Source organism: Sorex araneus, chromosome 5, assembly GCF_027595985.1.
Source record: "Sorex araneus isolate mSorAra2 chromosome 5, mSorAra2.pri, whole genome shotgun sequence".
In the NCBI taxonomy this organism is placed as follows: domain Eukaryota; kingdom Metazoa; phylum Chordata; class Mammalia; order Eulipotyphla; family Soricidae; genus Sorex; species Sorex araneus.
Genome location: NC_073306.1, coordinates 11,445,383 through 11,459,155, shown reverse-complemented (window position 1 = coordinate 11,459,155; position 13,773 = coordinate 11,445,383). Strand labels below are relative to the sequence as shown.

Genomic DNA, 13,773 nt, shown 5'->3' with positions numbered 1-13,773 from the left:
CTGGCAATGTGGGTAGAGACTTCACGTCAGCACCAGTGCTGCTCAGACCCGCGGTGCCATCTGGGCTCTGCTGGGGCCTCTAGGCTGCCCGGTGACAGAATCAGGGTCCGGCACCCCACAGCCCCTGTGAGAGACGCTCCCTCGCTTCGTTTCCCTTTTACTTTAGTTTCCTGGCAAAGCCCAGGTGTATGCTGTCTGAAAGGGAGGCAGAGGGCCAGAAAGATGTTACAGGGGGCAAGGCGCTTGCCTTGTATGTGGCCCATCCTGGCTTGCTCCCTGGTACTGCACATCACCCCCTGAGCTTACCAAGAGCGACCCCTGAGTGCAGGGGGAGGAATAAGCCCTGCGCACCACCAGAAGTGGCCCACAAGCAAACAAAACATCATTTCTCTAAGAGCAAGCATTCTTACCATATTTCACCACCTAATCAGAAAGCCCTGTTAAGTAGTATCGGCACGACTTGTTTTATAAAGCCGCACATAATGGTCAGAACCCCACCATTCCGGAGTGAAATCTCGATTAGCAGTGCAATGGGGTATCAGCAATGCCTCAGAACTTTTGACTGGTACCACTTTCCTGTTATATAGTCTGCCGTTCTCCGTTCATAAAGAATTTGTTCATACAGCAACTCACTTCTGTAGGATTCTGTGCAATTCCACTACTTTGGTGAGCTAGAATTTACTCTCCCCTTCTCCTATCTGGGACCATCTACAGTCAAGTGACTTTCAGTATGTCAACCTGGTGCGCACTGCTGGAGAACCTAGCCTCCGCCACGGGCCGCTGCAGGGAAGACAGAGGAAAGTTTCTGAACGAAAGGATGTGGCGATAATGCCTTTAGTATGGTCAACCCTCCTTCGAAAGAGGTCACCAAAGAGACAAGCTCCCAAGGTGTGACCCTGTCTCTCCCCACATTCCTCTCTGGCACCAAGCACTACCCTTTGCCCAGCACTTGCCAAGATGTCAGCACCCCCCGGGACAGCTGAGCAGTCACCCTGCACCGTGGGTGCTGCCTGTCCTCAGCTGTCGGCCGTGTCCCCAGCGGTCACCCTGCACCGTGGGTGCTGCCTGTCCTCAGCTGTCGGCCGGGTCCCCGGCGGTCACCCTGCACCTTGGGTGCTGCCTGTCCTCAGCTGTCGGCCGTGTCCCTGGTGGTCACCCTGCAGCAGCGTATCCCCTTGGCTGTGACCCCATGACAGAAACGACTTAGTTGTCAGGACTCCCACTTCCCCTGCCAAACTGACCCAGCAAGAGGAAGTGAGCGAGCACACCCTCTCTCTGGCCCAGAGTCACTTGGGACACCACACAGAGGACCTACTTTCTCCTCAAGGACCAAGGGAGGCCTCCGGTGACCTGGCCCCCCAGGACCCTGCCCAGAGGGGCCGCACAGGAGCCCAGCGGTGGAGGAGGACACTGACACTGATCTACGCTAACTTCTGTGAATCAAATGCTGAAGCTGAAACATGGGGGCGGGGGGAGGGGAGCAGGTGGTCCCATTTCCTGAACAGACACATGTGCCAAATCCGAGAGGGGCAGCGGGAGCAGGAGAGCGCAGACTGCGGAGACTCCCGGGGTCGCCCGGCCTTCCTCCGGCAGCCGCCCTGGAGAGCACAAGCCGCCCGCTGCGCTCGGCCGAGGAAGCGCTGCTGGAGCAGACGTACCATTTTTCTGTTGTCCTGCTTATTGATGCTGACCAGGGACTCCTTGATGACAATGTGGGTGATCTCAGGGAAATAGCAGAAGTTGTTCCACTCCTCCCGGATCTTGCTTTTCTCCTCATCCTTCTTGTGTTTACTGTCCAGTTTTTTACGTTTCAGTTTATTTTTTTCCTTTTCGACAGGAACCACCTGATAAGATACACGAAAGGGTCAGCATTAAGTTGGTTTTCACATTCTGTGTGGGTGGAAGGTCGGGGCAAACCCAGGCAGGACCAGCCTCCAGGAGGGACTGGGCGGCAGGCGGGGAGCGGTGCAGGCCCACACGAGGCCAGGCTCCATGTGCCTGGAGGGCGGAGGCGAGGCTGGCTTTGCTTCGTATGTATCTTTTATTTATTTATTTTTGCTTTTTGGGTCACACCTGGCGATGCACAGGGGTTACTCCTGGTTCTGCACGCAGGAATCACTCCGGACCGTACTCAGGGAATCAGACGGGATGCTGGGAATCGAACCCGGGTTGGCCGCGTGCAAGGCAAACGCCCTACCTGCTGTGCTATTGCTCCAGCCCCTGCCTTTTATGCATCTCTCTGGCCCTCCTACTCCTCATTCATAAGAGAGATCTCCCTCCCACAAGGTTCTCAGGGGATCAGAGGGCTCCCAGGAACAGCGTCTCTGACAGGGTAAGTACTCAGTGCCAGGCACGGACTATACCAACAGAGTGAAACTGAAGAGACTAAAGAAGACACTCGCGGGGCTGGAGCAATAGCACAGTGGGTAGGGCGTTTGCCTTGCACGCGGCCGACCCGGGTTCGATCCCCAGCATCCCATATGGTCCCCTGAGCACTGCCAGGAGTAATTCCTGAGTGCAGAGTCAGGAGTAACCCCTGTGCATCGCCAGGTGTGACCCAAAAAGCAAAAAAAAAAAAAAAAAAGAAGAAGACACTCGCTCTAATACTACTACTTACAACGATGACGGTGCCTGGGACTCTGTGCCAGGCTGTTTTCACTCGGGGTGCCCCAGAGGGGGCGTGGGTGAGAGCCCTCCCCACCCCAAGGGACCCACCCCCGGCAGCCGACCTCCACAACCCAACTGCCGCCATGCTCCAGGTCACTTTCCACACGCTCGAGCTAAGTCACACAGAATCCAGGTAATGCAGAAATTTGTGACCTTGGACTCTGGGCTCAACGGAACCCAGGGTCAGAGATCCTCTGCCTGCTTCCCCCCCCACACACACCCGTGTCTCTGGCAGCCCAGGGGTCACGCCCATAAGCCACCTCCTGCTGGCGCCAGATAATCTCTTCATAGGCCACGGTCCAGAACTCATGGCTGCTCCTCCCGGAAGGGAATATAAAATGAGGCCCCCATAACCAAGCCACTGGACTCCGCGCCAGGCTGTTTTCACTCGGGGCACCCCAGAGGGGGGCGGGTGAGAGCCCTCCCCACCCCAAGGGACCCAGTCCCAGTAGCCGACCTCCACAACCCAACCGCGGCCACGCTCTAGGCCTCTTTCCACACACTCAGACTCATGAGTGAACATATCCCTAAACCGCGAGGCCATGACACATCATAAGACACTCCCTACTCATTTCCCGTAACTACCACACCATATTTGACCGGAGGCAAGATGCCGCCGACGCTGCTCAAACCCCTCGCACTTTCCCGAACCCGGCTCACCATCTCGCCTTAGATAACACGCAGCTCAGCACGCCAGGCATGGAACGCTATGCGTGATTCCTGATGGACATCGCCAGCTGTTTTGCAAGATTCGAACAGAATGGCACCGGTGGGGCAGGAGAAACCATGGCAGAGGCCACAGCAGCGCCGCCTGCCCCGCCAGGCTGAGTCGCAGCGCCATTGGACATAACAGCCGCGGTGGCAGTGTGCGCAGTGGCTCATCCACTGTGGGGTGCTGTCAGCCAACCACCGAGTACCTGGGACTCGGCACAGGTGTTCGACCTGCACAGACCCTCCACGATAGGGTCCTGCTCTGCCAGCTGCTCAACAACCTCCGGGAGCACTCCATCAACCTCAAGGAGATCAACCTGAGGCTGCAGAAGTCCCAGATGCTGCCCAGTGACGCAGGCAGGTGTGTGTTTGTCAGTGTGTAGATCGTAACAACATGCCAGTCGACCAAAAGCTTACATTCGGTAGGCTGGGAACACCTGTAAAGACGATTAGAGGCTGCCCCAAGAGCCTCCGTCCCTCTCCGAGAGCCTGGCAAGCTACCGAGAGTATCCCACCCACACGGCAGAGCCTGACAAGCTACCCGTGGCATACTCGATATGCCAAGAACAGTAACAACGGTGGTCCTCATTCCCCTGATCCTGAAAGAGCCCCCAATACGCCATTGGGCTACACTAGCACGTGACAGGGACAAATGGAGACGTTACTGGTGCCCGCTCCAGCAAATCGAAGAACAACGGGATGACAGTGATACAGTGATACAGTGATGATGCTGGTGATAGCCACTACAACAATTCACTGAACACTTATTATGTGACAGGGTGAGTGCTGAATGACAGAATTCTCTCAACAACTGTGATCAGATAGTTAGGTCTCTTCATTTAACTGAATTAACTAGAAGGTCACGTGACAGACACAAGTGAAGTAACCCTCCCCCGGGGCCATAGGAACTATGCAACAGTGCTAGGACTTCAAGGTCACCCCGACCTTTAAACCACTCTGCTCTACTTCAACAGACATTTCAGTCCGGAAGCTTCCAATGGCAGAATCTCGGGAGCCAGAGCTCCATTTAGGAAGCATGGAAGAGGGAGTGCCTCTCTCATGAGCCAGGGGCTGAAGTTCAATTTTGGCACCAGCACTTACTGGCTCTGACTCCGTGTAAGTGTGCTTGCATCTCTGTACCTCTTTGGGCTCCTCTATCATAGGGACAAGGGTAGTAACCCCTCAAAGGCTTTTTATGAGGAATCAGTGCATACAGAGACCTTAGTACATGGCTAGCACTAAGCAATATTTGTTAACATCACACTATTGGGCTGGAGAGATAGCACAGCAGGCAGGGCGTTTGCCTTGCACACGGCTGACCCAGGTTCAATTCTTCCGTTCCTCTTGGAGAGCCTGGCAAGCTACCTAGAGTATCCCGCACGCATAGCAGAGCCTGGTAAGCTCCCTGTGGCGTATTCGATATGCCAAAAACAGTAACAACAAGTCTCACAATAGAGACGTTACTGGTACCAGAGTGAGCAAATCAATGAACAACGGGATGACAGTGCTAACAGTGCTAACAGTACACTATTACATATTATACCTTTTTATTATTGCTATTTCTCTCTTTTTCTGAAGAACTTAGTGAAACTGTATAGACCTTCTACTCTATAGCTGCAGTAAGTAAGGACGATATGTGGTCTGTGGTCTAAATAACCTCAGCTAACAGGCTGTACATGCAACAGAGGGACATGCAAACATATTATTCCAGAAGGACAAACGGAATACCCTGGGACAAAGGATGCTCAGTCAGAGTCCACCAGTTAACTCTCCCCACTCACGTTTTGTTTCTGCCTCCACTGGATGCCAAGATTGCCTGTCACCATCACTTCATAGCAGAGAACAATCCCACCGTCGTTTGGATGAAACCGATTCATCTCATTTTCAGCTGAGATCAGTAACATGGAAGTCTCAAATATTTCCGCTCCGAAATGCTTCGTTAGCGTCTCCAGGGTGGCCAGGTACTTCACCTTCAGGTCATGTGTGGACACGCTGCTGTCGCAGATGGTCTTGTTGTTAAATTCCTTTAGGAAATCCTTGAAGACATTATTTATCCGCATCCTGGTGAGCAGGTTCCTCTGTCTGATGGACTTGTTCAGTGTCTCCGGGATATACCTCTTGTAGCTGAAACAAGAATCGGGAGAAACACACGTCTTTCCATGGGAGCCGAAGGGAGTCGGCGACTCCCCCTGCGGTGCGCTGCCAAGGGAGAAAGGAGAAGTTACCCCGGAGGGAGAGAGCACTGGGGATGACAGTCCTAAGGAGGCCCAGTGGGGCCCACCCCACAGGATTCACAAACCCAGAATTCCTACAGGTAACACCAGCTGCGCAGAGTCACAACAGCAGGCATCTAAGTGGCATCGCGGGGTCTGTACCAGCCCCCGCCCAGAGCATATCCAAATTCACACAGACACACACAGACATACACAGACACACACACACACACACACACACAGTCTTGAGTTAGAAAGCAGATGGACCAGATCAAGAACAACTCTAGATACTTTCTAAGTTTGACATGCACCTATGTTTTACATTGTTTCTATAAGTACCAAATTAGCAGAACACTAACTCTATGGAAATGACTTAGAGCTTGTCACATGAGACTATTTCTGGAAGGTGTTAAACGGGACAAAGAGAGTGGAAGATCAGTTTCCCAGCGAGGGTCCTGTGGTGCGTCTGTGTTGGGGGGGAGGGGGGTGGAACCTGACCAAAGGAAGCCCTTCTGGAGTAGGAGTCAGCCCGAGAAAGAACGCCGGCACCCTGAGAGCAGCCCTCTGAGAGTCCAGTGAGCGCGGCTCTCCCCAGCGTGTGACGACGTCAGGCAGCAGGCAGCCCGTGGCACAAAGCGCCCGCCACACAGGCCGGGATCCCTCTGCTGCAAACGGGGGCATTTACGGAGTAACGGACTCTAACAGAGAGCAAGAGATGAAGGACAGAGTCATTTTTTCACTAAAGCCTCGTGGAAAGGGCGGGGGGTGGGAGGGATGTGCCTGGGGCCAAGGCAGGTGCGGGTGGGGCGAGGGGAGAAAACCATACTCGGTTCAGTCCGTCCCTGCAGTGCCGGGAGAGCTCGGGATGTACACCTGAACCGGGGAGACAGGGAGACAGAAGCAGCAACATTATGAGAAGCCGCTGCCTCTCCCAGACGCATCACCCTGTGTGCGACACCACGAAGCTCACCACTTCACCAGGACCTGAGGACAGAGGGGCTGGCGTGCACGCCCAGCTCACACTCAGCCCGGACAGCCAAGGGTTCGGCAAGGCCTGCGGATAAGGTGCTGCTTGGGCCTGGGGTGCTCAGGGGCCTTTAGTGCCATCCCCAGAAATGCTCGGGACCTCCATGGTCACACCGAGGGTCAAGAGGTCACATGTGCTATCTCCCTCACCTGACAAACGGCATTTTAAAATCAATTTTTCTGAAGGTAACAACCACACGTCCCGTCAAAAGTCACAGCTCTCTAGTGAGCGAACACAACAGCTATCTATGAAGCGATGCCGAGAAGGAATCTTAAGATGGGCCAGTGAAAAAGAAAAAGTGTCACTGGTGGCAGTATGAGTGCTCAATCACTGCATGGCTGAAACTCAAACATGAGCGCTTTGTAGCGGCATCATATGGTGACTCAATACAAATAAATAATTAATTCACTTAAGAAAAGTGCAATGGCAGATGGCAATGCCACCCTAAGGACAGAAGGCCGTGCCCACCCCGGGGACAAAAGGACCATGCCCACTGTGGGCATCTGACTTGATTAGCATCCGCAGTCCAGAAATCTGGCCCGAATACAAACTCTGAAGGTTATCAACCAACATTTAAAAAAAACTGAGACACAGCAACAACTTGCTACCTTTGATCGATACTCTTTTATTTATTGGTGGTGCTCAGGCAACCACATGTGGTGGCACGAATAGCACAGCGGGTAGGGTGTTTGCCTTGCCTACCCGGGTTTGATTTCTCTGTCCCTCTCGGCACGCTACCAAGAGTATCTCACCCCCACACGGCAGAGCCTGGCAAGCTCCCCGTGGCGTCTTCAATATGCCAAAAAAACGGTAACAACAAGTCTCACCATGGAGACGTTACTGGTGCCCACATGAACAAGTCGATGAACAACGGGACGACAGTGCGACAGTACTACAGCTATCTGCAAGATGAGTACTTCAGCCCTGGTTTGGTCTATCTGGCACCTCTGATCAACGTCCTCATCAGAACTCGGGCTCCGTGGGGAGCAGGGTAACAGGAAGGCGGCAGCGGGTGAGCAGACGACTGATAGCACATCAGCACCATGCACCCTCCCGGTCCCTGCCTGGGCCCACGGGGAGCCTTACCTGATGTCCTTGGGCAGCTCTGGCAGCTGCATCTTCTTCATCATGGCGTAGTGGGAGATGGCCAGGACGGCCATTCCCAGACACTCGTTCTCGATGTCATGTCCATCCTGCTCAGTCTTAGGGTCGCGGATGGGAGCCAGGCACTTGACCAGATCGTACTGTCCCTTTGGAGCGGAGGGAGAAGTGAGTCCCGCTCCTGAGTCAAGGGTTCCCCTTACACTGCCGGGAAGCGGCACCCAAGAGCTGAGCCACACCAGGCTCCTTCCGCCGACACACTGTGGGCAGGGAAGGGCTGGGCGTCGCTCCCCTCGGGAAGCCACTCGCTGACAACAAGCTCAGACCCTCAGACACCCTCAGGCCTCCTCGGGCCTCTCCCACTAGGCAGCGGGGCCCGGGCAGAGCGAGAGCCGGAGGCTGCGCCCCCTCCACAAACAGGCCCACGAGGACCCTCACCCAGGGACGGGGCTCGGACAGGCAGGGGCCGCGCCCCACTGTGATGTGGATTTAGAGAAAGGGGAAGGAGCCCTCGTTCCACAGCGCGTCGGCAGCCTGAGAGCGATTTCAATTGTTTCCAGAAGTGAAAGAAACCGCAAAACACCCCCCACCTCAGTACGGGGGCGCACGGGTCTCCGAGAGCAAACCCCCCAAAGCAAGAAAGTGAGTCTGAAAAGCAGGACGCGGGGCCGGAGAGACAGCAGCTAGCTCAGGCTCTTCCCTCCCATGCACTCCAGGTGGAGTGCTCCCTGAGCACAGAGCCAGGAGTGAGAGCACCGCAGGGAACGTCCCCCAAACAAGCCAAACAATAAAAGGAATAAATTAAAAGCTTCTCCGTGAGAAATGAAACACAATGGTAGGACGGGGCGGGGGCGGGGGCACGAGAGGGAAGGCTGGGAAATCCCGCCGGGGAGACAGCTTCTCCTCCCCGAGGCCAGCCCAGCTCACAGGAGCTGCCAGGGGCCGGCCACAGACCCTCGCGGCACCAGTCTCAGCTGCAGCGGGAGGCGGGCCCCCGGGCAGGGCCCCGCCGGCTGGCCTTCCTACCTGGGCAAACAGGTACTCCAGGGAGCTGGCGTCCAGCAGAGGGGTGGCCTCGGGGACTTTTTTCTTCTCGTAGCCGTTCTTCTGCTTCTTTGGAGAATGTCGCCAGACTGACTGCTCGTTGTCGTTGGTGCCGTGCCAGTTGGTGAAATAAAACCTGGAAGGCAGAAGCACAGATGTGGACGTGGGCAGGGAGGTGGCACGGGCGGGGCAGGCCTGGCGCTAGCCGGAGAGCGCGGTGCCAGCGGCTCAGCTTCCCGGAAGAAACGGACAGACACACCTGCGTCTGCTCAGGGTGGCCCGAGTCTAAGGTGACCAGAGCCCAGTGGACAGTGCCTGCCGGGACCTGCTGGCTCCCCTGAATTCTGACCAGAACCACAGCCCGACCCGAATAGGCTACACTGTACTAACATCCCCCTGCGCCTACCCAAAACCTGCTTCTCTCACCTGACAGTTCTGGTTTTTAAGTTTTGGGGTCCCGCCCAGCAGTGCTCAGGGCTGACTTCTGGCTCTGTGCTCAGGAATCACTCCCAGCAAGTTCGGGGGACCATATGAGGTGCTGGGCATTGAACCTGGGTCACCACCTGCAAGGTAAGTGCCCTACTCATGGTACTGTCCCTCTCTCTGGCCCCGTCACCGAAAGATTTCTGAAATCTCATTTCATCATCAGTCCGAACATAAAGTTAGCGTGGCTGTTTCTTATTTTCACGTTGCTATAGTTAAATTAGTAACTTTTCTCACATGAATAGATTCTTTTTAATTAGCAGGGGTTGGGGGGACATCTTGTGGTGCTCAGAGCCTACTCCTGACACAGTGCTTAGGGAACCAGGAAGTGCTGGGGGTGAACCCCGGAGCTCCCACAGGCGAAGCTTTGATCTGCTTCCCCCACCCCAATGTGTGTGCCTGTCTGAAGTAATACTGTTTAATTACTACTATTAATTAATAATACTGAAGTAATCTCTGTTTCGAGAGAGAGGAGGACGTGGAGATAAGGAGGTAGAGAGAGGGAAAGTAAGAGGGAGGAGGAGAGAGAGGGCATAGGGTAAGTGAGAGGGCAAGAGAGGACAGAGAGGAGAGAAAGGGGGGGAGAGAGAGAGGGAGAGAGAGAGAGAGAGAGAGGAAAGAGAAGAGAGAGAGAGAGAGAGAGAGAAAGAGAGGAAAGAGAAGGAAAGAGAAAAAGAGAAAGAGAGGAGAGAGAAAGGGGAGAGAGAGAAACATGGGCTTCTCCAGAGGGTTAAAGCTGCGTGTATACACCTTAGGCTGAGAAGTGGGCACCCCCTCAAGGTGGAGAACATCCCCCAACCAGTAACTTTTAAACTAAAATACAGAAACCCCGCTACAAGCATCAGGGGCCGTGCCACAGGTTTTCCAGACTCCATGCTACACAGCTCTTACAGGGCCCCTCCAAGGTGAAGTGCACTGTCTCCGTTTCACAGACGAGGAAAACCAAGGTCTAAAGAGGCAAGGGGGGCCCTGGAGCAATAGCACAGCGGGTGGGGCATTTGTCTTGCACGAGGCCGACCTGGGTTCGATCCCCGGCATCCCATAGGGTCCCCCAAGCACCGCCAGGAGTAATTCCTGAGTGCAGAGCCAGGAGCAATCCCTGAGCATCGCCGGGTGTGACCCAAAAAGAAAAAAAAAAAAAAAAACAAGAGGCAAGGGGACCTGAGACTCACTGCAGGCCATTCTCCTCCTCACCACTGACAAGAGAAAGACAATTTCTGGATGACATGAGGGCGACAGAGCCTCACTGCCTGGGCTGTCGGCAGGACACGGCGAGGTCAGCACTCTCGTGGGCGGACATGCCTGCATGCTGAGGGGGACAATCAGGGAAGGCGAAGCAGCAAGTAAGCTTCCTCGCAAGCACGACAGTTACACCCCGAGCATTTCTGAGAGCCGAGGGCACTCCGGCCTGTGCGCCAGCCGCTGAGGGGCACAAGGCTCTCGGGCACAGGGGCAGTGCGCTGTGACTTTCCTGAACTGCAGCACTTCGCTGTGCTCCGGAAAAGCCTGTCTCAGACACGGAACGTTCTACTCCCCGACTGCGCTGATGAGGAGATAAGCGCGGTCCAGCTGGCGCTACTATTTCTGTAAGTGAAATCAAAACACTACCGGGGGGCCATGAAAATACTGGGGGCCCGAGGCACTGCACTGAGACCAAACTTTCAATCAGCGACTAGCACAACTGGCCTCCTCCTGCGGTGAAACCAGGGGGCACCACGCCAGGAGACATTCCTCGGTTAACTGTGGAAGCGGCGAGCAAACATGGCCACACACAGATGCCACAGAGGAGTGTTAAAAATAACTGGACAAGAATGAGAGCTGTCTGCATCGAAGTTGCTCAACCTTTTCTCCAAGCGGGGTCTCTTCCAAAGAGATGCTGTTTTATTCTGTGGCTCCTCCGGTATTAGTCTCCTAGTAGTCATGGCCCCACCTCACTTACGGGATTTGCACCTATAGCGCCTTAGAATATCCCAGGGGCCTGCCGGGGGCCACATGGCTCCTCTAGAGAAATGCTGGTCTACATCCCAGGGAGCAACGCAGGGAGAAAGGAGAGAGGGGGGTACGTCAGACAGAGCTATCAGAGATAGGCCTTGCTTGCAAATTTGGGGGGAAACTATTATATATGGCAAAATTTCGCCAGTGTGGGGCCGGAGTGATAGCACAGTGAGAGGAGCTTGCACAAAGCCCTTCCGGGTTTGACCCCCGGCATCCCATATGTTCTACCCATGCACGCCAGGAGTAACTCCCGAGTGCAGAGCCAGGAGTAATGCCTGAGCATCGCTGGGTGTGCCCAACCCTCCTCCCCCACCAAGAAAATTTTTTGTTAGTTTTTTACAGAACTCTACAAAAGGATAGTAAATCCATTTTTGGATTTTTAAAAAAAGACGAAAAAAAAGTTTTTAAAAAAGACGAACAAGGAAATATATGGATACTTTTTCCTAAGAAGGAATAAAGAATGTGCTTGCCTGTATCAGTCATATTATAAAACAGTAACATCAACATTATTACCAAAAAAAAAAATTCTAACTAAAAGTACAATAGCATCTTCCAAAGCAGAGCCGGGATTCTATTCAAATAGTCACCAAAATTTATTTTTCTATTACACCTTCTTTAGTGGTTGAGACTGAGGTTTCAATTCTTTTGTAGTTTGTTGTAATGCAAATGTTGCAGCCTGGGGTGGGATCTTTTCTCCCCAAGTTCAAAGTGCCTGTGGTGACACAGCCATATCCTGTGGAAGCGCAAAGTCAGGCCGAGAGCCAAGGTGCCAGGGCTGAGGCGGCGGGCACTTCCGGAAGGCAGTTACCCCAAGGAGCGCGGGCAGAGGCAACAACGCTCGCACCACAGCACACACCTCGGACTCGAAGACAGATGCTCCCGTGCCAGCCAGCTGCCTCCCGCAATACACGGCTGCACCGGCTCCCCAAAAAACACCTCTGCACAGCTGAGTCAGGGAAGCTCAGGTCCCTCCCGGGCCCTCTCATTCCAAATTCCAAAGCAAGCAAAGCAAGCATGCCCCTTCCTAGGTGCAGACCACACCTTCCACAGCGACCCCAGCCACCCCCAGGCCCAGAGCACCAAGCAGGCGAATCCAAATATAGTGTGAGGGCTCAGCTGGGTGGGGTCAATGTTGACCTCACTCTGGGGCGTGAAATCTCACTTAAGCAACACACACCTTTCTTGTCAAGTGAGAACCACAGGTGAGTACAGGAGAAGGGGAAAGAAAAAAAAAGAAGCAAAGCCTGGGGCTGACAAGCCAAAGAGAATGGCTGAGGGTCAGCCTTCCCGGAGACAAACACCCAGGCGGCGAGGGAGGTGGGCTGAGGGGCTGGGGAGGCCAAGCCCAGACTGCAGGGTCCCCAAGAACCACTGGGCGGGCAGCCCCGCAGCCCCCACCCCTGAGCTGTCAAATCATCACAGCAACTCCCCTCTCCTCTGCTCTGACCTTCCTCCCTCCAGTTCCCGTCCCATCTCTCGTAAAGAAGAAACGCAGGCAGGCCATTCCGGAATGCTAACAACCTCCCTGACTCGCCGGGAAGGAGAAGCGAGGTGATCAAGGGACTGAGGAGAGGGCTGGAGAAGGGGACACGACCATATCCGTTCGATGGCTGGCGTCCCATATGGTCCCTGAGCAACCACCAGGAGCGATCCCAGAGCACAGCTGGGCGTGGCCCCAAACAGAAACAAACTAAACAGGAACTGGGGAGGGCACCTGAGAGTCACCCTGGGCTACTGGCCTCACGGCGGCAGAAGCTACATCCTTTCAAAACTCCCCACACGACTCCCAAGTTCCCGAGCTAAACACACGTCCACTGGGCTGAGCGAGTCTGATAAACACAGTCTCTGTCCTGGGCAGAGAACCGGTGCACCAAACACCCTCACACCGAGGAAAACCAGCTGTGAAGCACGCGCGGGTGTCTCACCTTAGGGGACTGTGAGAGCTGGCAGGTCTCTCAGAGGGGGAACAGGCAGAGACGCATCCATGCATCCGCCTCAAGAAAACCGAGTTGGGGCTGGAGCACAGCGGGTAGGGCATTTGCCTTGCACGCGGCCGACCTGGGTTCAAATCCCAGCATCCCATATGGTCCCCTGAGCACCTCCAGGAGTAATTCCTGAGTGTAGAACCAGGAGTAACCCCTATGCATCGCCGGGTGTGACCCAAAAAGCAAAAAAAAAGAGAAAAAAAAGAAAACCGAGTCTACGGGGAGAAGCTGGAAGCGCCCAGGCCGGGCACCTGGCTCACAGGGTGGGAGGCTTCACACTCGCGGGCCCCAGGCCCGATCTTCCTTGGCCGAATCCTCCGAGCACTGCCAGAAGACTCTCCGGGCACCATGGAGGAATGCTTTCCTCCTGCCCCCTCCACCGAACTGCAGTCCTGGAGGCAAGATCCGTCCAGAAGCCCCCAGACACCCCCTCAGGCAGCTAGCTCTTTAGCTGCAACCTTTAGGTCAGAAATATAAATTTTATTAGCCCCTGGGGCTAGCACATATGTATTACACATTTCAAACAAGAATATGTGTATATATATAC

The 13,773-nt window shown here is 54.6% G+C and overlaps 1 protein-coding gene across 1 annotated transcript in view; it reads right to left on the bottom strand.

The window, feature by feature from the left end:
- JAK1 (Janus kinase 1) overlaps positions 1-13,773 on the bottom strand; it is a 111,815-nt gene that overhangs the window by 15,665 nt on the left and 82,377 nt on the right. The window contains exons 5-8 of the mRNA XM_055137833.1: positions 8,746-8,899; positions 7,705-7,868; positions 5,160-5,502; positions 1,659-1,844 (exon numbers count right to left, since the gene is read on the bottom strand). Of these exons, the coding sequence (XP_054993808.1) occupies positions 1,659-1,844; positions 5,160-5,502; positions 7,705-7,868; positions 8,746-8,899 (847 nt within the window). The remainder of the gene's footprint in view (positions 1-1,658; positions 1,845-5,159; positions 5,503-7,704; positions 7,869-8,745; positions 8,900-13,773) is intronic.